Source organism: Martes martes (genome assembly GCF_963455335.1).
Source record: "Martes martes genome assembly, chromosome: 8".
In the NCBI taxonomy this organism is placed as follows: Eukaryota; Metazoa; Chordata; class Mammalia; order Carnivora; family Mustelidae; genus Martes; species Martes martes.
Genome location: NC_137895.1, coordinates 120,934,078 through 120,960,605, shown reverse-complemented (window position 1 = coordinate 120,960,605; position 26,528 = coordinate 120,934,078). Strand labels below are relative to the sequence as shown.

The window sequence follows — 26,528 nt, the reverse complement described above, 5'->3', positions numbered from 1 at the left end:
TGGCTCACTAACACCACAGGAACCAGACTTTGCCCACAACAGGCAGAGAGCTGTTGCAGACTGGACTGAAGGCAAATACAGCTCCACCACAACGGTAGGAACCTCTGTAGTAACACACATAGGCGACACCCCTGAAGCACCGTTTTCTGGTGAAAAGGAGACATTGCACTGCAGGACCTCTTTTTCATCAAGCCACTACTTTCAAGAGTGAGAGGCATAGCTGACTCTCCTAATGCAGAGAAACAGACACAAGAGACAGGATGAGGAGACAGAGGAATATGTCCCAAATGAAAGAGTGAAACAAAATCACAAGAGACCTAAACAAAATGGAAATAGGAAATATGTCTGATAGAGAATTTAAAGTAATGCTCAAAACAATACTCAATGGACTTGAGAAAAGAGTGCAAGATCTCCATGAGACCCTCTACTAAGAGATAGGAAATGTAAAAAAAGAACAAACTAGAGCTATTGGACTCACTAAATGGAAATAAAAATAGACCACCTGGAATAAATAGCAAACAAGAAGAAGTAGAAGAATGGATCAGCCATCTGGAGGACAGAGTAATGGGAAATAATCAAGCTGAACAGATGAATGGGGAAAAATACACAAAATGAGAATAGATCCAGGGACCTTAGTGACTCTGTCAAGCATAACAGTCACATGATAGGGATCCCAGAATGAGAAGGGAGAGAAAAGGGGGCAGAAGATTTGTCTAAAGAAATAATAGTAAAAACTTCCTGGGTAAGGAAAGAGAAATCCAGATCCAGGAGGCACAGACATCCCCCAACAAAACTAACCCAAAGAGATCTGCACCAAGACACAAAGTAAATAAGCTGGCCAAAAGTAGTGATAGAGAATTTTAAAAGCAACAAGAGAAAGGAAAGCAGTGACATAAAAGGGAAACCTCATATGGCTATCGGTGGGTTTTTCAGCAGAAACTCAGCAGAAAGAATAAAGCAGCATGATAAATTCCAACTGCTAAGAGGAAAAAAATCTACAGCCAAGAATACTCTATCCAGCAAGGCTTTCACTTAGAATAGAAGGAGTGATAGTTTCCTAGAAAAACAAAAGTTAAAAGCAAAACCAGCCATGTCCCCGTCACACATGATGCCATCAGCCTGTGGGTCCCAAATTCACAATCCAGCTACCCTCCTACCTGAGTCAGCGTGCACACCCTGCAACCTACTCAATGCCAAGTCAACACACATTTACCTCAGATTGCCAAGGGCTCAAACTGACACTCTTCCCCTCAAATTCGAGCCCCTGTGCTCAAGTTTGTACACAAAAGTCAGCCTTATTATAATGGCAGAATGAAGCAACCCAAACAGTGATACTAATTCTGTGGAATATACAATGGATAAAAGGAATGTGCTAGGCTGAGAACATTGCCAACAAGCACACCAAAGAATACATACAGTATGATTCTGGTTAGTAAAAGAAACAAACCCAGGAAAAATAAAACAGGATAAAACCAGAGAGGGAGACAAACCATAAGAGACTCTTCTCAAGCATAGGAAACAAACTTTGGGTTGTTGGAGGGAAGGTGGGTGCCGGGATGGGGTAGCTGGGTGATGGGCATTAAGGGGGGCACTTGATGGAATGAGCACTGGGGGTTCTATGTAACTGATGAATCACTGAACTCTACCTCTGAAACTAATAATACACTATATGTTAATTAATTGAATTGAAATTAAAAACCCACCAAAAAAAAGATGTTTTTCAGATTGAGAACTCAGTAGGATTTTTTAAAATGTATTCAGCAAAACTAGCCTCAAAATAACACTTAGATGTTTATCAAATCACTCTCTGAAGCAAAGTTGTTTCATTTTGATGTACTTACATAAACTTTTTATCCAAGCTGATCAGTAAGCCAATAAAATATGCTGGTTGTGCATCATTCCTGTTTACCTAAAAGGCAGAAGTTTACATATAGTTCATTCCTTACTTATATAATAAGTAAATTCTTTTTTTTTTTTAAGATTTATTTATTTATTTGAGAGACAGAGAGAGCATGAGCAGGGGGAGGGGAAAAGGGAGAAGAAGAGAGAGAATCTCAAGCAGACTTTGTACTGAGTGCAGAGCTCAGTGTGGGGCTGGATCTCAGGACTCCAAGATTATGACCTGTGCTGAAACCCAGAGTTGATGCTCAACCAACTGAGCCACCCAGGCACCCCTAGAATAAGAAAATTCTTAAATAAACCCCACTTATTAATGATGCAGCCCATTTGGGACATTTTCTAAGGGAGGATTCATGCAGAAATTTTGTTGCACATTCAAAGTTCTGTTTTTCATAGAAATAATAAGAAAAATATTGGAGTGCCTGGCTAAATCAGAGGAGCATGTGACTCTTGATCTTGGGGTTGTGAATTTGAGCCCCAAATTTTGAGCCCCATATTTAATTTCTAGAAATTAAATATGCTTTAAATAAAAGAAAAAGAAAAATATGCACATCATATAAGAACCTGAATTTATAAAACAAACACCTCAAATCATTCTCTATAATACCAAATGCTTATAGTAATTAAATTATTGAAGATATTCTTTTTAAAACAAAGTAACCATTTGGTATTTTGCTTCTAAGGAAAGACTTCATATGCATATATATTTGTACAATATAAGGAAATATCCTAAAAATTCCAAACCAAGATATACCTACAAAGATGAAAATAAGTCAGGCTACTCTTTAATACCTTTGTAAGCAAATGAATGTTTATTCTTTCATTATGTTCACCTTATTTTTGTCTGCGCTCTCTCTTACCTCCCTTCTGGTAAGCAGCAAGGATTCCATGAAGATTTTGAAAAAGAAATACTGAGCTAAGTACCTTTGAAAAGAATAAACTATGCTCTACTATGTGACAATTTTGGTACAATGAAGAAAGATGTTTATATGAATAATCAAGCTGTACTTTTAACCAACAGTTTGGTCCAGCTAAGATAGATATTTAAGTAATCAACCTACACTATACACAAAGGGTCCAGGATTGACATATAACAGCTAGTTAAGAATTATGATCTTCGAAAATCAAATTAGTGCACCCAAAGCCATCATGCCTCCGTCCTCACAAAGCCTCAACTAAAAACATTCCAGGTTTTATGATTCTGCACTGAATATTTAAGCCATCAGGTCACTTATTTCTGTTATGGCACCCCCCCCCCACCACTCCTTTGGCATGAACATCTTTCTCCTGACCTGAGAAAATTCAAATTCAGCCCATAATTTGAAACTACATCATCGGGTACCAATAGTAGACATTATAATTTTTTTTATCACATCACTGTTTCATCCTTCAATTGATCAAATTCTTACATATTTCCATAGAAACTTCTTTTTACTTTCACTCTGAATAGAAACAAGATCACCAAAGTTCCTCTTGCAAAATTCTCGGGCATTGTCCATGGTTTCCTTCTCTTTGCTAAAATAATACTGGTAGTCTTTGTAAATAACCCACCCATCTTCGGTGACTGGTGGATCTGAAAAATTAATGGAAAAAGGATGATGAAGTTTACTTAGACAAATTCAAGAATCTGGTTCTTTGTGGTACACAAAAGTGGAAAGGACAAAGTAGCTTTGTCAGCAATATCTGCAACTCTGAGAGACCAGAATAAGCAGGATAGTTATGCCAAATACAGACTGAATTACTGAAGGCCAGATAGCTGCTTGGCACCAACTCTGGAACTTTTTCTCCTCAATTAAGTTCCATGTACGGTCATTGGGTAAAAGAAGTCCCAATGTTACTTTTATTAATGGGATCGCATAGCTGGCAGGACTTACGTACCTGCACGCATGATGTTCTGAGTTCAAGAAGTGGAAGCTGGGAGAAATCAACTTTCATCTCAATATAACAAAGAGCCTATAACAGATGAACTCGGGCACTTCAGTGTATAACTGGAGGAAAAAGGAATTCACACACCAGGCGGGCTCCTAAGCCTTCTTCCAAACCATGGTGTTCCACAGTCTGGGCTCCTGTAGAGCCCCCAAAGATATCCATGTCCTAATCTCTGGAATCCATAAATGTTACCTTGTATAGTAAAGGGAACTTTGTACATGTGATTAATTTAAGGGTCTTGAGATGGAGAGATATCCTATTATCATCCTGTGGGCCCTAATGTAATCACGAGTATCCTTTAGGAAGGACATCTGACTAGAGAAGAATGTAATGTGATAAATGAAGCAAGGTGTTACACTGCTGGTTTTTCAAGATGGAGAAGGGGGCCATGAGCTAGCAAAGGCAAAGAACGCAGTTCTAGAAATTAGTGAAGGAATCAGATTCTTCCTTAGAGCCTCTGCAAGAAGCCCAGTCCTGCCAATGCTGTCCTGGTGAAACTGATTTCATATTTCTGAATAAGTGTGTGTTGGTTTAAGGCACTGAGTTTGTGAGGGGCGCCTGGGTAGCTCAGTCATTGAGCGGCTGCCTTTGGCTCAGATCGTGATCCCAGGGTCCTGGGATCGAGCCCCGCATCGGAGTCCTTGTTCTGCCAGAGGCCTGCTTCTCCCTCCCCAATCCCCCTGCTTATGTTCCCTCTCTCGCTGTGTCCCTCCCTGTCAAATAAATAAATCAATAAAATCTTAAAAAAAAAAAAGGCACTGAGTTTGTGGTAATTTGTTACAGTAAGCACTGGAAACCAATACATTACTAAAAAGAGGAGATCTGGCCCCTGGGATATGATTCAAGAGCCCTTAAGACTTTGTATTAAAATGCCTTAGGTTTGTGCCTAAGATCCACACTTCCTGTCTAGAGGAAAAGATCCACACTAGATCTTCCACTAGAATCTCAAAAATATTGAAAATTCCGTTCTTCCTAGGTTTAAGTATGTTTCATAGAGAAAGGAGAGAGAGAAAAAAAAACATCATCAGTATGCAGATCACAAAATAAGGAAACACCTACTGTCTTGAGGAGCTGGTGTTGGCTCAGGTTTGGGTGTTTGTCCTGGAAAACAAAAGGAAATCAGATTTTAAAGTGTGCTTGAACTTCTGCAATCTCATGTCCTTCTAATTTTACTATTTTCCTGGGTCAAAATATCTAAAAACATAACTGTTCTCTCTTTCTCTCCCTCTCTTCCACTCTCCAATTCTCCCATCATGTCATGGAGTTGGAGAAGGAAGGACAGCAGAACTAGGTAAGTCATTGCCACCCAAAATTGGAAGACACTTTTCAGGCCCAACAAATGGTGTCATAGAAAGGAAAGAAAGGAACACAGGTGTTGGATTCAGAAAGCCTAGGTTCAAATCCCAGACAAGGTTTAAATTGCCTATCTTCAATTCTGTCAACAGCTAAAAGGAATTAGTCATACGTGTAGAGAGGTGGGATAAAATATATGTGTTATTGGTATGGAGAAGGTACTCAATAAGTGTTTGGTTGACAGTTACACATCTTATAATTAGCTGTGAAACTACTCAAAATTTCATTATTTGAAACCATTAGAGATGAACTTTTTATTTATAAAACATTTTCGTCAAAGAATCTTATTTTTATTAAATGTATGTTTTACTAAATTTGAACAAAATATTTTTCTTTCTAAGTAGTCGATATATCTGGATGTTGTGAGAGCCTGATAAAAGGCAGGTTCCCCAGCTTGGCTTCATGCCATTAACACCTGTAAGTATAGAGCTACCAACGGTACATAGAGAAACTAGTCATCGGTGGCATGGAGATCTCCAAAGAAAAACGGGCCACTACTTATGCCTTCATTCTGAAAACTGTGAAAGCACTAATCTGTGAGAAGTGAGGAAAAGACTCAGATGGACAGTGAGAGCAAGTGTCTCTAGCAAGTAGCCAAGGTCCCCAACAGCAGAGGGCAATGTGGTTCCACTGAACTGTTGACAAAAGAGGAAGCTTTCGTACATGGTGGTTCTGGGGAAGATCTGTTTATTCCTTGATCTTAACCTAAGAACCTGGATCCTTGGACCTCAATGCCTGACTTGGGTTTGTGGAACTTTCTGAGTCCCAGATCATGACTGACATCATGTAGTGATATTTTTTGGCCAGCAGTAACACGCTGGGAATCACAGCACCAGATGTCTCAAAATGGTGCTTGTTCTTTGTGTTAAAAACATTTACTTAAGAAATCCCTATTTAGACTATTTGGGAAACTTTCACCTATCGGAGGGCTAACATAGGTCAGAGGGTAAATATTCCAAAAAAGGAATGGCGTGTGCATGACTCTGCTCGCAGAGTAGACTACCCACCCACTTCCGCCCCCTATAGAACCTGAGCCAGAATAACAGCTTGTGAGAACAACTTTAGAGGACGTGACTCTTGTCCAGGATTCCCGGGTGGCCTTTTGATCTTCTGTTCCTTTGGAACGTTTATCTGTACTCAGTGACTTCATTCTTATCCTGTGAAATGATGGCCCCTGCCAGTTCCCTTATTTAGTTATTTTGTTTGTTTGGTTCTTCTAATAAAGGGAAAATACTGGGATATCGGGAGGGTAGTTCTCCAACATGAGATAAAATAAAGGACAGGTTACCATACCTTTTTGTATCTGGCAAATCCAGTTGTTAAGATGTTCACAGTTAATATCATTCCAGGACATACCAGAGTCCCCTTTCAACTCACCACAGTATTCAACATTTTGATAATTGTTAGGTTCTCCATAAGCCCAATTTTCATATGAAACCTATGTTCAAAATATTACATTGCAACCATTAATCATTTTTATCAGACCACTTCCTATCATTTATCCAAGTAGGAAACGAAAGGTATATTAATATTATTTTTAATTCCATTTATTTCTTTGCAATAGCTTTGTTTTGAAAGCAAGGTTTATGAAAATGGGTGAGAAAGAAATAGCTTGCCTTACATGGAAATTTTCAAAGTTGAAGAGAATATGCTGTTAATTACTATAAAATCCTCTTTGGTCTTATTCACAGAATGGATCCAGGGTCACAAAAGTGGGATTTACATATGGGGAAAACTTGGCAAAAAAGCCCCACTTCTCCGTGTTGGGAAGTTCCTAAATCTCTAATATCCCTAATTCTTAAGGGCTAATATTTGAGTGTGTTGTTGGAAACTTTTCTCTTCATTAGACAGAGAAGTACAATTAGTTCTTCTTTTAAAGGAAAAAGACTTATGAAATACTGCTAACCAAGCGACCAGCCTTCATGTAAATTAACAGTGAAAATCAATGGAGGGCTGGGTTCCGGTCCACTTTGTAGTTTTCAGTGTGGAATCAGAGCCAACAGTTTTAGACAAAGTATTTTCCAGAAATATCAATATGAAATCCAAGTGTCAATGGAACTATCAAATAAATCACTTTACTCAAGGGCCTTGAAAAGTTGCTGATGGTTTATAAGAGGAGGTAGAACTGAAATTACATAAAATCACTTCCTGGGATGACTAGAACACTAAATGTTGCTGGCATGTGCCCAAGCCTCTCACTTCTCCATTCCCGAGAATGGGGAAGGCTGACAAGGCCCAGGGGTTACTAGTAGATTCTCAAAAGTTGTTTCCAGATCTCCTGATCTATAAGAAGCTATAAAACTCTCAATTTTTTATGTTGTTCTTAATTATAATTCTAGTACAGTTAACATAGTGTGTGATGTTAGTTTCAGGTGTACAATGTAATGATTCAACAATTCTACACATCACTCATTGCTCACCAAGGTAAGTGCACTCTTCATCCCCTTCACCTATTTCACCCATCCCCCATCCATCTCCCCTCTGGGAGCACTACTTTGTTCTCTATAATTAAGGATCTGTTTCCTGGTTTGTCTCTCTTTCTCCATTGCTTGCTTGTTTTGTTTCTTAAATTCCACCTGCGAGTGCAATCATACGGTATTTGTCTTTCTCCGACTGACTTATTTCACTTAACATTGTACTCGCTAGCTCTATCTGTGTTGTTGCAAATGGCAAGATTTCATTCTCTCCTTATGACTGAATAATATCTCATTGCGTATAGAATGAGATATTATTCTATATTCTATATATAAACTAGGGCTGCTTCCCTAGTTTAGCTATTGTAAATAATGCTGCAATAATGATAAGGGTTCATGGGTCCTTTTGAATTAATGCTTTCATATTTTGGGGGGTAAACACCCAGTAGTGCTATTGCTGGTTCAGAGGATAGTTCTATTTTTAACTTTTTGAGGAACCGCCATACTGTTTCCCAGAGTAGCTGCACCAGTTGGCACTCCCACCAAGAGGGCACAGGGCTCCGTCTTCTCCACATCCTCGCCAACACTTATTTAGAATGCAACTTTTAAGAAGTTTAACTACTTGCGCGCCAGTTTTGCAATGATAGAATGAAAATATTATTTTATTAGAAAAGCGAAATGAGTTTTCTAATTTTTTTTTTTTCCATCCAGTCCACCGTGCTTATAAGCTTGGGTGAACAGGAGAACTATATCAGGGCAGGAGCAGAATAATGATCCAAAATAACATTTACTTTTGCATAGAAAAATGTTTGTAGTTATCACAATAGCCTGTCTTACCAAAAATTTGGATTAAGCCCAAGGATAACATCAAAATAAATACATGATAAAGTGAGAAAATGATATATTAAATCAAATTACTCACAGGAGAACCATCACTCCAAGTAAAGCCCTCTGAAGGACTTCCATATGTCAATCCCAACCAAAACAGCTCATGGTAGCTTCCGCTAGCCCTGCAATTTACAAGACATAAAGAAAGCTTATGCTATTGGATGAAATAAGTCTGGTTACCTGTAAGAGCTAATCAAATTTGAAAGTTACCTTCCAAACCAGGTAATGAGATTCAGTGACTAAATATAAGCATTATACAATTGCATTTTGGTATAGCCTATAAGTATACTGAAAATAAGACACCATTTGAGAATATATATTTGGAAAGCAATAAAAGACAGTAATTCATTTATTTAACATTTAATAAGATTTATTGAGTTGCTTGTACTTTTATTTTTTTTAAGATTTTATTTATTTATTTGAGAGAGAGAGAAATCACAAGTAGGCAGACCAGCAGGCAGAGAGAGAGGGGGAAGCAGGCTCCCCGCTGAGCAGAGAGCCTGATGTGGGGCTCGATCCCAGGACCCTGCGATCATGACCTGAACGGAAGGGAGAGGCTTAACCCACTGAGCCACCCAGGTGCCCTATGCCTTGTGCTTTATAGATCAATTCATCACAGGATTTATACCTACGAAATCAAAGCATTTGGAAGTGAAACCAGATCAAAAAGGTCCTTTGAATTTGAGATACAGTATAGGCACTCCAAGTAGCATTATGAGCCAACAATTTCAAAAATATAAGAATTTCCTCAACATCGTTAGCACCAAATAGGTAAAAGAAAGGAGTATTACACAGAAAAGACACTTACGTTATTAACCGCCATATTGCTTGCTGTTCTTCTTTATTGTTGATACTAGCTAAGTCACCGCCCAGAGCTTTACAAAAATCTCGAGACTCAAACCAGGTTTTCTTCTCATGTTTTCCTTTTGCAAACAGCTAAAGATGATATCGTTTCAGAAGTTATTTTATACTCAATTGCTTATCAAATCAAGAGAAATAATTATTTACTTTTGATGAGCTTTCACTCTATCGAAAGTAAGACACTGCTATGGCACAAAGCAAGGTAATTCTCTTGGTTGAAAATCAATTTAGGAGTAAGTATTCGGGTAACAAAATGTGTGGGATGATATTTCGTTGAGAAAACCTTAGGGGAAAAAAAAAGCATTTTACAGCAAAGGAGAAATTAGATTAAAATCTTAGAAGTTTCAGGCATATGGGTTAGGTATACAGCTCATTGTAGAAGATAGGATTAGTTAGGTTAAGTATTAGATGGGAAAGAGAAGAGCTTTATTATTATTATTATTATTATTATTATTATTATTTTAGAGAGAGAGAGAGAGAGAAAGCATGTGCAAGCTGGGGGAGGGAAGGGGCAGCGGGAGAGGAAGAGAGAGAATCTTAAGCAGGCTCCCCTGATCTGAGATCAAGAGCCAGACACTCAACTGACTGAGCCACCCAGGGGCCCTGAATAACTTTTGATACAGAGAAACACAAATAAGGAAAAAACTTCCAAGCAAACAAAAATTGTGCCACAGTTTGTTATCCTGTTTAGCTTAAACAATGAATAACTGGGCAGTCTTTCAATACTTTGCTGTTGATGTCTTTACAATGGTCTCGTCTTTTTTTCCTTACAGTTGCGTATTTTAGCAACTATTGGAGCACATGCCACAAAAGACACTTACTTGGCAAAGCATCTAAAAAGGTTATAAGCTGAGGAGTCAAGATGGCGGAGAAGTAGCAGGCTGAGACGACATCGGGTAGCAGGAGATCAGCTAGATAGCTTATCTAACCATTGTGAACACCTATAAATCCAACGGGAAATCGAAGAGAAGAAGAGCAACAATCCCAGAAACAGAAAATCGATCACTTTCTGAAAGGTAGGACCTGCGGAGAAGTGAATCCAAAGCGACGGGAAGATAGACCCCGGGGGGAGGGGCCGGCACCCGGCAAGCGGCAGAGCGACGGAGCACAAAATCGGGACTTTTAAAAGTCGGCTCCACTGGGAGACATCGCTCCAGAGGCTAAACTGGGGGGAAACCCAGGCGGGGTCAGCATAACCCCAGGACCCGCGGGGTCACAGAAGGACTGGGGATGTCTGAGTGCCGCAGAGCTCGCAGGTATTAGAGCGGGGAAGCCGGCTATAGCGACAAAGCCGAGGAGTGAGCTCTAAGCCCGGGGTTACCTTGTGCCGGTCGCAGGCTGGGTGGGCTCGGAGCGCGGCCGGAGGCCACGGAAACAAAAGCGACCCGGCGCTTTTCTCCAGCTCCAACAATTGACTGCTTTCCTCGAGGCGCGACCGCAAGCCAGGGAGGCGGGGCTATTGGGCGCTTTGCTCTGAGAGTGCACTGAGGAGCGGAACCCCAAGCTCTCGGCTCCTCCGGGCCGAGAGATTGGGAGGCCGCCATCTTCATTCCCGTCCTCCGGAACTCTACGGAAAGCGCTCAGGGAACAAAAGCTCCTGAAAGCGAACCCGAGCGGATTACTTAGCCTGGCCCCTGGCAAGGGCGGTGCAATTCCGCCTGCGGCAAAGACACTTGAGAATCACTACAACAGGCCCCTCCCCCAGAAGATCAACAAGAAACCATCCAAAACCAACTTCAGTCACCAAGAACAGCGGAATTCCACAGCAGGAGAAAGCAAATCCTACCTGGACAAAATGACAAGGCGGAAAAACTCACCTCAAAAAAAAGAACAAGAGGCCGTACCGAAGGCTGGAGACCTAATCAATACAGACATAGGTAGCATGACAGATCTAGAGTTCAGAATGACAATTCTCAAGGTTCTAGCCGGGCTCGAAAAAGGCATAGAAGATATTAGAGAAACCCTCTCCGGAGAGATAAAAGCCCTTTCTGGAGAAATAAAAGAACTAAAATCTAACCAAGTTGAAATCAAAAAAGCTATTCATGAGGTGCAATCAAAAATGGAAGCTCTCACTGCCAGGATAAATGAGGCAGAAGAAAGAATTAGTGACATAGAAGACCAAATGACAGAGAATAAAGAAGCTGAGCAAAAGAGAGACAAACAACTACTGGAACACGAGGAGAGGATTCGAGAGATAAGTGACACCATAAGACGACACAACATTAGAATAATTGGGATTCCAGAAGAAGAAGAAAGAGAGAGGGGAGCAGAAGGTATATTGGAGACAATTATTGGAGAGAATTTCCCTAATATGGCAAAGGGAACAAACATCAAAATCCAGGAGATGCTAAGAACGCCCCTCAAAATCAATAAAAATAGGTCTACACCTCGTCACCTGATAGTAAAATTTACAAGTCTTAGCGACAAAGAGAAAATCCTGAAAGCAGCCCGGGAAAAGAAGTCTGTAACATACAAGGGTAAAAACATTAGATTGGCAGCGGACCTATCCACAGAGACCTGGCAGGCCAGAAAAAACTGGCATGATATATTCAGAGCACTAAACGAGAAAAACATGCAGCCAAGAATACTATATCCGGCTAGGCTATCATTGAAAATAGAAGGAGAGATAAAGAGCTTCCAGGACAAACAAAAGCTGAAAGAATTTGCAAACACCAAACCAGCTCTACAGGAAATATTGAAAGGGGTCCTCTAAGCAAAGAGAGACCCTAAAAGTAGTAGATCAGAAAGAAACAGAAACAATATACAGTAACAATCATCTTACAGGCAATACAATGGCACTCAATTCATATCTCTCAATAGTTACCCTGAATGTTAATGGGCTAAATGCCCCAATCAAAAGACACAGGGTATCAGAATGGATAAAAAAACAAAACCCATCCATATGCTGCCTACAAGAAACTCATTTTAGACCCGAAGACACCTCCAGATTTAAAGTGAGGGGGTGGAAAACAATGTACCATGCTAATGGACATCAGAAGAAAGCTGGGGTGGCAATCCTTATATCAGATCAATTAGATTTTAAGCCAAAGACTATAATAAGAGATGAGGAAGGACACTATATCATACTCAAAGGGTCTGTCCAACAAGAAGATCTAACAATCTTAAATATCTATGCCCCTAACATGGGAGCAGCCAACTATATAAACCAATTAATAACAAAATCAAAGAAATACATCAACAGTAATACAATAATAGCAGGGGACTTTAACACTCCCCTCACTGAAATGGACAGATCATCTAAGCAAAAGATCAACAAGGAAATAAAGGCCTTAAATGACACACTGGACCAGATGGACATCACAGATATATTCAGAACATTCCATCCCAAAGCAACAGAATATACATTCTTCTCTAGTGCACATGGAACATTCTCCAGAATAGACCACATCCTGGGTCATAAATCAGGTCTCAATCGGTACCAAAAGATCGAGATCATTCCCTGCATATTTTCAGACCACAATGCTCTGAAGCTAGAACTCAATCCCAAGAGGAAATTTGGAAAGAACGCAAATACATGGAGACTAAACAGCATCCTTCTAAAAAATGAATGGGTCAACCAGGAAATTAAAGAAGAATTGAAAAAATTCATGGAAACAAATGATAATGAAAACACAACAGTTCAAAATCTGTGGGACACAACAAAGGCAGTCCTGAGAGGAAAATATATAGCAGTGCAAGCCTTTCTCAAGAAACAAGAAAGGTCTCAAATACACAACCTAACCCTACACCTAAAGGAGCTGGAGAGAGAACAACAAAGAAAGCCTAAACCCAGCAGGAGAAGAGAAATCATAAAGATCAGAGCAGAAATCAATGAAATAGAAACTAAAAAAACAATAGAACAAATCAACAAAACTAGGAGCTGGTTCTTTGAAAGAATTAATAAGATTGATAAGCCCCTGGCCAGACTTATCAAAAAGAAAAGAGAAAGGACGCAAATAAATAAAATCATGAATGAAAGAGGAGAGATCACAACCAACACCAAAGAAATACAAACAATTATAAGAACATACTACGAGCAACTCTATGGCAACAAATTTGACAACCTGGAAGAAATGGATACATTTCTAGAGATGTATAAACTACCACAACTGAACCAGGAAGAAATAGATAACCTGAACAGACCCATAACCAGTAAGGAGATTGAAACAGTCATCAAAAATCTCCAAACAAACAAAAGTCCAGGACCAGACGGCTTCCCAGGGGAATTCTACCAAACATTTAAAGAAGAATTAATTCCTATTCTCCTGAAACTGTTCCAAAAAATAGAAATGGAAGGAAAACTTCCAAACTCATTCTATGAGGCCAGCATCACCTTGATCCCAAAACCAGACAAGGATCCCACCAAAAAAGAGAATTACAGACCAATATCCTTGATGAACACAGATGCGAAAATTCTCACCAAAATACTGGCCAATAGGATCCAACAGTACATTAAAAGGATTATTCACCACGACCAAGTGGGATTTATTCCAGGGCTGCAAGGTTGGTTCAACATCCGCAAATCCATCAATGTGATACAATACATTAATAAAAGAAAGAGTAAGAACCATATGATACTCTCAATAGATGCTGAAAAAGCATTTGACAAAGTGCAGCATCCCTTCCTGATTAAAACTCTTCAAAGTGTAGGGATAGAAGGCACATACCTCAATATTATCAAAGCCATCTATGAAAAACCCACCGCAAATATCATTCTCAATGGAGAAAAACTGAAAGCTTTTCCGCTAAGGTCAGGAACACGGCAGGGATGTCCGTTATCACCACTGCTGTTCAACATAGTACTAGAAGTCCTAGCCTCAGCAATCAGACAACAAAAAGAAATTAAAGGCATCCAAATCGGCAAAGAAGAAGTCAAACTATCACTCTTTGCAGATGATATGATACTATATGTGGAAAACCCAAAAGGCTCCACTCCAAAACTGCTAGAACTTATACAGGAATTCAGTAAAGTGTCAGGATATAAAGTCAATGCACAGAAATCAGTCGCATTTCTTTACACTAACAACAAGACAGAAGAAAGAGAAATTGAGGAGTCAGTCCCATTTACAATCGTACCCAAAACCATAAGATACCTAGGAATAAATCTAACCAAAGAGGCAAAGAATCTATACTCAGAAAACTATAAAGTACTCATGAAAGAAATTGAGGAAGACACAAAGAAATGGAAAAATATTCCATGCTCATGGATTGGAAGAACAAATATTGTGAAAATGTCTATTTTACCTAAAGCAATCTACACATTTAATGCAATCCCTATCAAAATCCCATCCATTTTTTTTAAAGAAATAGAACAAATAATCCTAAAATTTATATGGAACCAGAAAAGACCTCGAATAGCCAAAGGAATATTGAAAAAGAAAGCCAAAGTCGGTGGTATCACAATTCCAGACTTCAAGCTCTATTACAAAGCTGTCATCATCAAGACAGTATGGTACTGGCACAAAAACAGACATATAGACCAATGGAACAGAATAGAGAGCCCAGAAATAGACCCTCAACTCTATGGTCAACTAATCTTCGACAAAGCAGGAAAGAATATCCAATGGAAAAAAGACAGCCTCTTCAACAAATGGTGCTGGGAAAATTGGACAGCCACATGCAGAAAAATGAAATTGGACTATTTCCTTACACCACACACGAAAATAGACTCAAAGTGGATGAAGGACCTCAATGTGCGAAAGGAATCTATCAAAATCCTTGAGGAGAATGCAGGCAGCAACCTCTTTGACCTCCACCGCAGCAACTTCTTCCTAGGAACATCGCCAAAGGCAACAGAAGCAAGGGCAAAAATGAACTATTGGGATTTCATCAAGATCAAAAGCTTTTGCACAGCAAAGGAAACAGTTAACAAAACCAAAAGACAACTGACAGAATGGGAGAAGATATTTGCAAACGACATATCAGATAAAGGGCTCGTATCCAAAATCTATAAAGAGCTTATCAAACTCAATACCCAAAGAACAAATAATCCAGTCAAGAAATGGGCAGAGGACATGAACAGACATTTCTGCAAGGAAGACATCCAGATGGCCAACAGACACATGAAAAAATGCTCCACATCACTCGGCATCAGGGAAATACAAATCAAAACCACAATGAGATACCACCTCACACCAGTCAGAATGGCTAAAATTAACAAGTCAAGAAATGACAGATGCTGGCGAGGATGCGGAGAGAGGGGAACGCTCCTACACTGTTGGTGGGAATGCAAGCTGGTGCAACCACTCTGGAAAACAGTGTGGAGGTGCCTCAAAAAACTGAAAATAGAGATACCCTACGACCCAGCAATTGCACTCCTGGGTATATATCCTAAAGATACAAACGTGGTGCTCCGAAGGGGCACGTGCACCCGAATGTTTATAGCAGCAATGTCCACAATAGCCAAACTGTGGAAAGCGCCTAGATGTCCATCAACAGATGAATGGATAAAGAAGACGTGGTATATATACACAATGGAATACTATGCAGCCATCAAAAGACATGAAATCTTGCCATTTGCGACGACATGGATGGAACTAGAGGGTATCATGCTTAGTGAAATAAGTCAATCAGAGAAATATAACTATCATATGATCTCTTTGATATGAGGAAGTGGAGATGCAAGGTGGGGGGGTTTGGGGGGAGGTAGGAAAAGAAAAAATGAAAAGATGGGATTGGGAGGGAGACAAACCATAAAAGACTCAATCTCAAGAAACAGACTGAGGGTTGCGGGGGGGAAGGGGGATGGGAGAGGGTGGTGGGGAAATGGACATTGGGGAGGGTATGTGCTATGATGAGTGCTGTGAAATGTGTAAACCAGACGATTCACAGACCTGTACCCCTGGGGATAAAAATACATTATATGTTTATTAAAATAAAAAAATTAAAAAAAAAAAAGGTTATAAGCTGAACTAAATGTAACAGATTATATAAATTAGGAAATATCTCGTATTATCGTGAGTTCTGTAGTAAAATGGAATTCCAGACCAGGAAATACCTATCTTTATGCAAATAGTATAGGAGTCTATTGTATCTACCAACTTTTGTAATTTTTATTTATTTCTCATGGGTCATGGTCCCCACCATCACAGGCTTGTGGGAAATGGGATTTGTTCGCAACGGACTATGACTGCTCAGCTGTCACTAAGCAACCCAAGGCAATCTTCACCTTGACCCCAACTTGAGCCATCTGGACAGAAGTATCTTGAGCAAGTTTCCAGTAATTTCCAAGACTCCTGTGAGAACTTCAACCTGCTCCACTGTGACACAAGATTTTATTTTCTTAAATAAATTTACCATCACCTAAGTTTTATTAATAACTCCCTTACCTTCCTACGTACAAAGATAGTCCATATACTTCCAAAAAACCCTACCTACGTATCTCTAAAACTACATAATTTTTTAGTGAAGCACATATTCCAATTTGTTAAATACCCACCTGGGCAACATCTCTACCAGAACCCCTTTCGCTTCACAGCTCTGAAGAATTCTGCTACTTCTCTCAAAACCTTGCAATAAATCTGCTCAGCCTACCACCTTGGGGGAATGACTGTGATTAGGATGAAACTGGCCTTTGTGTAGTCAATGCCAACGTTTCCAGATGCCACAACAAACACCCGACTTGCTTTGTGTTCATCCTCAATTAACCCATTTACAAAATCCTCTCCTGTCTTGCTCCTATACATTCCCTTCTAGGTAAATTACATGCTTACTTGAAACTGCCTAACCATGATTGACCAGGTTATCAGTCTCTATGGCTACTAGTGGGAGTGACTAAACTGACTAGCCACACCCCTTGAGTTACAGAAGACTAACTACCCTCGTTCTGTTTTGTTTTTTTTTTTTAAGATTTTATTTATTTGAGAAACAGAGATTGAGAGAGAGAGAGAGCATGAGAGGAGAGAGGTCAGCGGGAGAAGCAGACTCCCTGCCAGGCAGGGAGCCTCATGTGGGACTCGATCCGGGGACTCCAGGATCATGACCTGAGCCGAAGGCAGTCGCTTAAGCCACTGAGCCACCCAGGCACCCTAACTACCCTCATTCTGATACATGTTGGTAATTCCAGTTTTCCTTCAACTTGAGCTACCTTACAAGGCATGCCATGGCCATATGCCACCGAAGGGACTGAATGAAAGAGGTCCTGAGAGTGGGACACTAGAGAATAGTATCATTAAGCAGTAGATATGCACATTTCTGTATTTGACTAAAACTAACCTCCAGAAAGGATATGACTTAGAAGAGTGAAAAAAATACACCAATGCATCAATCACTGAGGTTTTTGTCTCATTTGTTTTGGTCAACTTGACTCCCTAAGGAGAGAATAGATGGTGTGACCTTGGAATGGATAAAGTGAGAACAGAATATCAAATTATCATTTAAACGGCACAGAACAGCCATGTGCCCCTACCTAGCTGAGCCTTCCTCTCCCAGCAGGCGTAACAACCAGGGCCTAATCAGAACAGTGGAGCATTACCTCTAGGATGCCTATGGGCACAATCCGTGCACTTACCTAAAAACTTGGCCTCTAAGAACAGGGCAAAATGAGATGCAGAGGGAGAGCATGAGGGCAAACAGAAATTTCCATTAAGACGCAAGGAGCTGGGAGCTCAGACTAAGCCAGGGAAGCTTGGGAGAGAGAAGAGACAGAGGGAGGGTGATGAAAGCAAGCGAGGGAAGAAAGTTTCTGTGAGTCATGTTTGTTGGTCGAAATGCAATTTGTCATTAGTGTGAACCCAAGGAGAGCATTTTAAAGAACGGAAGCCCAGATCACCTTCCAGATTCCAGATGAATAAAATTGGAATTTCTGCAGGTCGAGCCTGAGCACCATGGTTTGGGCTTCTATTTTGATTCCTCGTGTGATTCTTTAGGCCGAAACCCATTCCACATTCTTTATTAGCTTAGCAATCTATACTCACCTTGAAACACAAGCTTGTTTTACCACTGGTGCCCCAATCCTCTGGACATTTGGGTTCGGGGGTTGTCGTGGGCTCCGGCGGGCGAGTGACTCCCTCTGCCCAGTGTTTGCACACAAATTTTGCTTTTTCTTCACATCTCAAAACATCCCACAAGCCCCCTGCAACTCCAGTTCTCATGGCAACGCATCCTGTTTTCCGCCCTGTATTAAATACAGAAAGCAGAAGTCACTTAACGGGCGCTACTGATGGCTGACGGTGCTTGCAGAAGACAGTACACACCGGACTGTGAACTACGTGGTGGAGTCTGCACGTGAAAAGGGGCGCCTGGGTGGCTCAGTGGGTTAAGCATCTGCCTTCAGCTCAGGTCACGATCCTGGGGTCCTGGGATCGGGTCCCTCATCAGGGCTCCTTGCTCAGCGGAGTGACTGCTTTTCCTTCTGGCTGCTGTACCCCCTGCTTGTGCTCTCTCTTTGTCAAATAAATAAATAAAATCTTAAAAAAAGAAAGTCCGCATATGAAGAGAAAATATAGAGGAGAAATCTGGCAGTGTTTGGCAATTCATTTATGCTATTTTGACCTGTTATTTACCTTTTATTTGCATGGCCCACATCCCTAACAGAATTTTGATCTCCTACATCAGGGTTTTGATAACATTTTGTATTTCTAACATCTGTCAGGGTGCTCCTCATATAGATATCTAACAATACAATGATTTTAGTATGACAAAATTTACCATAATGGCAAAAATAGTGGTCTAATTTTTTTTAAAGTTTTTTAAAAGCCATTTTCCCCCCATGGGGCCCTTGTAGGTCTCTCAGAACAGAAATTTTTCACAGACTTCAAAATGAAATACAACTGAGCTAGAGATTTTAGTTATTTATTGACTTTGCAACTACCTTGGGCCTGTTTCCTCACCTTAATATGCAAATATCACTACCTATCTTGGAGTTGTGATGAGGGCCAGCTTTAGTGGATAAAAAGGCACATAAAATAAAATGAGGACTATAGTCAGCTTAACAATTTATAAATCTGTTTTACAGTTGTGATTATTTCCAAATAGTAATTCATTAAGATAGAACTTTGAAAACACCAAGAGTCTATGGTGCTAGCATGAGATAATCTTTTATTATTATTCTTTTAATGGACATTCAGTGTTTAGAGGTAACTCTCAAAGTTCTGGGAAGGCACATATTTCCCAAAACATTTTCTCTAAGATCTCTGATGTCTCTAAGATCTCTGATTCTCTATGGCTCTGATATCATCCATTTTTATTCCCTAAGGACATTCCAAAATTAATCTCTCAACATCCTACCACTGAATGGTCAACGCCAGTAAAAATAAGGAGTATGACCAAGAGGGTAAGAATTACCACTCCTACTGATGCTAAAATATATATATATTTTTCTTAATATCCTGCCCACTTAATTTTATTTTATTTTTTAATATCCTCCCCAGTTAATTTCAAAATAAACTGAAAGCCTACCGTCTTTCAGAACATTCAGTAATTCACCAAGAATTCCACTATCCAAATTGTTGATCTATTTTCTTTGCCAATAATTTGAGAATACAAATTAAAAGAACTTCTGAAGATTAGGACTTGTTAGGCCAAGTAGTAAGTTCATGCACTTGAACTAACGGTCCTCCTTTAGCTTTTCGCCCAGACACAACGAAACATTTGCTATTAAAGATGTGGAATTGTTGGAAGGTGTCACAGTGAATAATGTCACATGCTGTGATACCAGTGAATAAAGAAGGCAAACAATCGTTCGGAGACTATTTCTAGAACTACTTACTAGGGAAGGTAAATCCAAACTGATCGAGAGGCATGGCGGTGTTCACGCCAAGCGACACAGATTTGGGAATCACACAGGCTAGTCTAAGCCCACGCCTAGAATATTTCTACTCACATATGTTTTCTGAGTTCTAGTTTCCACATCTTTATTTTTTTTAAGATTTTTTAAAAATTTACTTATTTGACAGAGAGAGATTACAAGTCGGCAGAGAGGCAGGCAGAGAGAGAGAGAAGAGGAAGCAGGCTCCCTGCTGAGCAGAGAGCCCGATGCGGGGCTCGATCCCAGGACCCTGGGATCATGACCCAAGCCGAAGGCAGAGGCTTTAACCCACTGAGCCACCCAGGCGCCCCTCCACATCTTTAAAATGAAAATCCTTCAACTTACCTGGCAGATTTCTTTAAAAAGATAAAATAAGATCCGGACATATAAAAGGCTAAGCAAGGCAGTGCACACAAGACCGTGAAATAATACGTTCCACGCAAACATGGTTCCTTGCCCCGCCACCAAAGACCACTGATGGTTCTATTCATCATTGCACTCAAAAGTTTAAAATCCCTTTCATATAGTTTCAAGGGTACAGGAATAAATTAGCCATTTAGAACATCTGTGGCCATTTAGGATTTCCTAAATATTTTTCAAACAGAGTAGTAGCAGACAATGAGTAGTTTTATCTTCCTTATTTTCTTAGACCAATGTGAACTAATTATAAAATAAAAAAAAAAGAAAGTGAAATACAAAATGCTGAGAACATAATTAATATATACAGTCTGTCTGGAAATGTACATGGAAAGATAATGGACTGGTAGGGTGAACGAAAACCTCAGCCCCAAGCAATTCACATACCTGGCATATCTGAATTCCAGTGGGTGAACTGAACCTTTTCCTCAATGGTCCATTGAAAGGTCCCTTTGTTTTGCACATCTGAAAGTCCTGTCCAAAAATACCTTTCAGGCCTCAATCCAACAAAACTGGTTAGAAAGGCTTGTTCATATCTTAAGAAAAAAAAATTAACTAAATTTTAGAAATGTGAATTTTTCCAATTAGCCACATGAAATGTATCTCAGTTTTATGTTTAAGTTATGATTTAGTTGGTAATCCAAACATCTTGTGTCCTAGGGATAGGTCATTTAAATTATGCAAATTTCTACTAAGGAAATGAGGGGGAAATACAAGAGAGCTGAGTAAATAAAATCATTCAAATATATTCAAACAATTTCTCTCTATTCCTCATCAGCCCCTCTGCCCCTCCTCAACATGTAAGAGAATTCTGAAAAAGCAAAGGAGAAAACTACAGCATTTCAAAATACATTGTTTAAAAACTTAGTCCAATTTCCAAATATTTAAATGTTCTACACAATTGCTTGGTTAAGAAAACTGTGAGGTCATAACATTATCAAGGAGGATACAGATGGAAAAATCTGTTGGGTGTCCCCCACAATTTTATTCTCATCTCAGGTCTGAAACAGAAGAGAAAATTGAGAAAAATAGAGAAGCAGAGATTCAATTTCTAGAAAGAACTGGGAGCAGAGTCACAAATTCTCACATTTTCTCTCCTTTTGGATCTCATCCACGTATTGGCAAAATCTGGTAATAACACAATTTGGTTAGTAAAGCGACCAAAGTTTGTCTTCACAGACAAACATTACACAATAAGGCAGCAATGTAGGCAAAAATCTTTCTTTGGAGCAAAAGAAAAGTGAGAGTCAAAGTTTCCAGGAACAAAGAGAGGTGGATGACTCCAGAGAGAGTAGAGAGGGAAATGGAGAGGTTACCGTAACAGAACATTTGTATGACCTTAATCTGAGTAATTTCATTCCCTAAATTGAACAAACAAAAAAATTTAAAAGTCCTAAACTCAATATTTCTCAAATGTCTAGAAACCAAATTTGACCACAGTTTGTGAGCTCCTGAATATAAATATCATAGAAAACACAAAGGAAAACAAACCTAAAATATAAAATATAGGGAAATCTCTGCTCCAATAAACCAAAAGATCCACTACAGGGAAGCTCAGAATATGTTCCCATAGTACTTAAAGAGGTAAAGTTCACCTTGTCATAAGATAAAAAGTATCTACATTCAGATTTTCAGGCATTAGCATTATATGAGTGTGCTACAAATATTAGACATTTAATCGTATGTGAAAAAGGATATGGTTGAACTATAAGCACTTTTACTGAGACTATACAAATTCCATGATATCTTTCTTTTTTTGGTTTTATCAAAGGATTTTTTTCATATCAATAGTATTCTCTATATTTTATTGGGTGTGTCTTGAAAGACCAATGGACATAATTTTTTGTATTTAAACTAGATACATTTTTCCCTTTTTATTACAAGTCAAATGCACATTTTAGAATTTAAGTATCTTCGGTGCCTAATCCAGTGCTTTGAAAAGATTAAGGGAAAAATAAATGAAAACTAAAACCTTAAAGATGGCTGGGACTCTAGAAGTAAAAATTATATAAAACGTTCTACGTCTATGTGATTTTGATTTTTCTGACTCATCAATCTAGTAAACCTAGCAATGCACACACACACACACAAAAGCAAACAAACAAACAAAAAAACAACAAAAATAAAAACCCAGAAGAATGTAAAGAAATAATAAAATATTCAGTAAATCTCTCTACTAGCTTTTTAGGTGGAGATAATGGTAAAGATAGAAAGTGGCATTTTTTAACTAATAAATTTTACTTAGTTTCCCTGCTTGAAAAAAATTGATACATATTAGGTCAGAAAAAAGATCCACAAACTATATTTGCTAGAGTACTAATAAACTGTTTTGAATATTGCTTTATAGTTCTAAAAGTAGCAAAATATTTTATAGTGCTTGCAATGAAGAATCCAAATAAGGATATGATTTTTAATGCTCCTACTTTTGCAAGCCATACTTCAAGATGAACAGAAATTTACAATGTGTCAATTTCTAGAATTTAGAGAAATTTACAGAAATTTAGAGCATGTTGATATTTAGGCTTCTCTGAAAACATTTCATTACTTGACCTACATTCAAATGAAATTAAAATGGTTGCATACCTGTCTTCAACAGTTGTTAAATAAGCCTTCTCATTTATACAGGTTTGGTTTGCTTCCATAAATGTTGAAAGTGTGTGTCCAATCATATAGCAGTAGAAGCCATGTCTTTTCCAGCCCTGTTAATGTTATCAAGCAGATAACCAGGGGTATTAATTAAATAATATTATTTTAATAATTGCTCTATCATGAAACATAAATTGATAAATGACAGAAGTATGTAGAGAACACAAATATAGAAAGTTTGAAATGCAATGAAAAGTATTTATATGAATAAAGAAAACAGTAGTACATTGTTCCTCTTATGACACAAAACTGGGGTCAGGATATTCATTCTCTCCCCTCCTGATACATCTTCCAACAAAAGTGACTTGTGATATGCATACTGAGGAACCTGAACAGAATGGCTAAGATTTCTGTATTAGAATAGGGAGCCAAAGGAAATCGTTTGCTGAGTAGCTAACCTAGTGGTCTACTGAAGCCAAAAGTAGATAGCGACCATAAAGCTGGGTCATCTGGTCCAGGGAGAATACTAAGCAAACTTCTGGTAACATGATGCGGCATGGTTCCTCTCCCATACTTCAAATATACAGAAATGCTAAATAAAAACATAACATTAAACAAAAAATCCATACTTGAGGGAATCTTCAGGTACTGAAAACATATAGAAAACTAAAACACTAGAATGGGAAATGCTCAAGCCAAGACTGTCATTGTCCTGTCATGTAACAGACCAAGACTAGGGTACGAGGCTTTAGAGGCAAGAGTACTAATGTCCATACAAATGAGGGTATTTGGCCATCAGTCTACCTGAGGCAGGGAAGTGGGGCTGAAGTCCTTACATAAAGATGATCCCCACTGGGGCACCTGAGTGGTTCAGTCAGATTATTGGCTGACCCCTGATTTTATGATTCACGATCTCAGGGTCCTGGGATCGAGCCCCACATCAGGCTCCAGGCTCACTGAGGAGCCTGCTTCAGGGTTCTCTCTCTCTTTCTCTGCTCCTCCCCCTACTCATGCCCTTTCTCTGTCTCTCTCTCTCTCAAATAAATAAATCAATCTTAAAAAAAAAAAAAAAAAAGAGGATACCCACTAAGGAAAATCCCTCTGGGAAAGGAAAGTGAGAAAACTCTATTCACAAAACCAGGCAATAGCAGATTCTTGTCATCTGCTTGGGGTTCTAGGTGCAGGGAAATAAGAAATCATTCTGTTAAAAATAAATACTGATTCTGTGCCAAAGATGGGTGCTGGTCCCAACTTGACACTATTCACGTTGTATTAGACTCCACAGCCAAAAACATAAAGTAAATCTTGGTCTACAAAAGGAGAAATTCCTAGGCACTCAGAGAAGTAAAATGCAGAACCACACAATGGAAATATTTCCACAACACAGGTCATGTAAGACTACGACTTTTGAGGGGTGCCTGGGTGGCTCAATGGGTTAAGCTTCTGCCTTTGGCTTGGGTCATGATCTCAGGGTCCTGGGATCAAGCCCCATGTCGGGCTCTCTGCTCAGCAGGGAGCCTGCTTCCCCCGACCCCGTACCCCACCCCCACCTGCTGGTCTGCCTACTTGTGATCTCTCTCTCTCTGTCAAATAAATAAATAAAACCTTAAAAAAAAAAAAAGCTATGACTTTTGAGGCTTAGGGTGGGTATGGGATTGGGACTAATCACAGTCAAAATTTATAAACCACCTGAGGTTCATTTTAAGGGAAAGTCAGCAATGTAACGTAATAAAACAATCTGGAAAAAAATACAAAAATAAGCATGTTTCAGGGGTGCCTGGGTGGCTCAGTCAGTTAAGCTTCTGCCTTCTGGATTGTGATCTTAGGGTCCTGGGAATTGAGCCCCATGTTGGGCTCTCTGTGGGGTGGGGAGTTGGCTTCTTCCTCTCCCTCTGCCCCTCCACCCCACTTGTGCTCTCTCTCGCTCTCTCAAGTAAATGAATAAAATCTTAAAAAAAAACATGTCTCAGATGATTTAACAAAAGGAGAATCAATAACTAAAGATCAAAATGCTATAAACAAAGGACAAGAGGACCTGAACACACAAAAAATAGAATTTCCAGAAAAGAAATCTATAAAGTTAAAAACTCAATGGCCTTATTAAATATAGAAAATATGGTTTCAGAAAGATTCATTCATATGAATGAATGTAGCAGAGAGATGAACATATGAAAGAGATTTTTTTTTTTTTTTTTTTTTTTTTTTTAAAGATTTTATTTATTTATTTGACAGAGAGAGATCACAAGTAGACAGAGAGGCAGGCAGAGAGAGAGAGAGGGAAGCAGGCTCCCTGCCGAGCAGAGAGCCTGATGCGGGACTCGATCCCAGGACCCTGAGATCATGACCTGAGCCGAAGGCAGCGGCTTAACCCACTGAGCCACCCAGGCGCCCATGAAAGAGATTTTTAAAAACATGGAGAGAACACAAAAAATAGAATGAAAAGTTTGAAAATCAACCTAAGAAAAGTTTCAGAATCACCAAATAAAATTACTGACTGATAATTTTCAAGAATCAAAAGAGACAAATTCTACAACTGAAGAACATTGAGTATCAAACAAAAGAAAATTAATCCAAAATCAACATACTGTGCTAAAAGCTAGCAGAATGACAAAGCTAATGAGTAGATCTTAAAATCAATCAGAGAGAAAATACAGAGGACCCACTTTTTAAAAAAGAAGAATTATCCTAATAACAGGAATTCCAATGACAAAATAAAGGCTAGGAGAAAATGAAACGTTATATACACAGCACGGTCTGAAAATGGCTGTCAACTGAGCATTTTGAAGCAGGCTAAAATTATTACACAAGGTGATGATGAAACAAGACATTTTCAGATAAAGATGGGAGTTTTCCACTCCCATATCACCAGTGGAAAAAATCACGAAAAGATTTACTTTGGCAAGAAGGAATTTTAAGTCAGGAGGAATAAATGGGCTGAAAGTCACACTGAACAAAGAAACCAATAAATGCCTTAGAGAACAGGTCTAAATGTACAAATAGCAAAGATAACTAATTACAGGTGGGAAGTTAAGGAATGGGAAATTAACAAGATGTATAGTTTAGTTAATATTCTGTATCCATGTCAGTTACCTAGCTGTTTGCACTCTTGCTACATAAGAAGCTCTCACTGGAAGGAAGAAAGTAGATGGCATGGGGGAATTCTCTGTATTTTCTTTTTCAGTTCCTTGTGAGTCTAACATTTCTAAATTTTAAAAAAATTTCATGTTTAAGTGGAATAATGAACTTCATTTTGTTTAGGAAGCAGAAGAGATACTGCTTAACTTCAAGTCAGAAATGTATGTTAAATACCTAAGGTTAGGGCACCTGGGTGGCTCAAGTTGGTGAACCGTCTGCCTTTGGCTCAGGTCATGATCCCAGAGTCCCGGGGATCAAGTCCCATATCAGGCTCTCTGCTCGGCGGGGAGTCTGCTTCT

At 39.2% G+C, this 26,528-nt stretch overlaps 1 protein-coding gene across 1 annotated transcript in view; it reads right to left on the bottom strand.

Moving 5' to 3' along the window:
• Positions 1–26,528, bottom strand: part of MRC1 (mannose receptor C-type 1) — a 106,854-nt gene that overhangs the window by 30,018 nt on the left and 50,308 nt on the right. The window contains exons 10-18 of the mRNA XM_080812401.1: positions 23,092–23,207; positions 20,896–21,044; positions 18,260–18,459; positions 9,292–9,419; positions 8,518–8,605; positions 6,475–6,619; positions 4,888–4,929; positions 3,309–3,472; positions 1,842–1,909 (exon numbers count right to left, since the gene is read on the bottom strand). Of these exons, the coding sequence (XP_080668527.1) occupies positions 1,842–1,909; positions 3,309–3,472; positions 4,888–4,929; positions 6,475–6,619; positions 8,518–8,605; positions 9,292–9,419; positions 18,260–18,459; positions 20,896–21,044; positions 23,092–23,207 (1,100 nt within the window). The remainder of the gene's footprint in view (positions 1–1,841; positions 1,910–3,308; positions 3,473–4,887; positions 4,930–6,474; positions 6,620–8,517; positions 8,606–9,291; positions 9,420–18,259; positions 18,460–20,895; positions 21,045–23,091; positions 23,208–26,528) is intronic.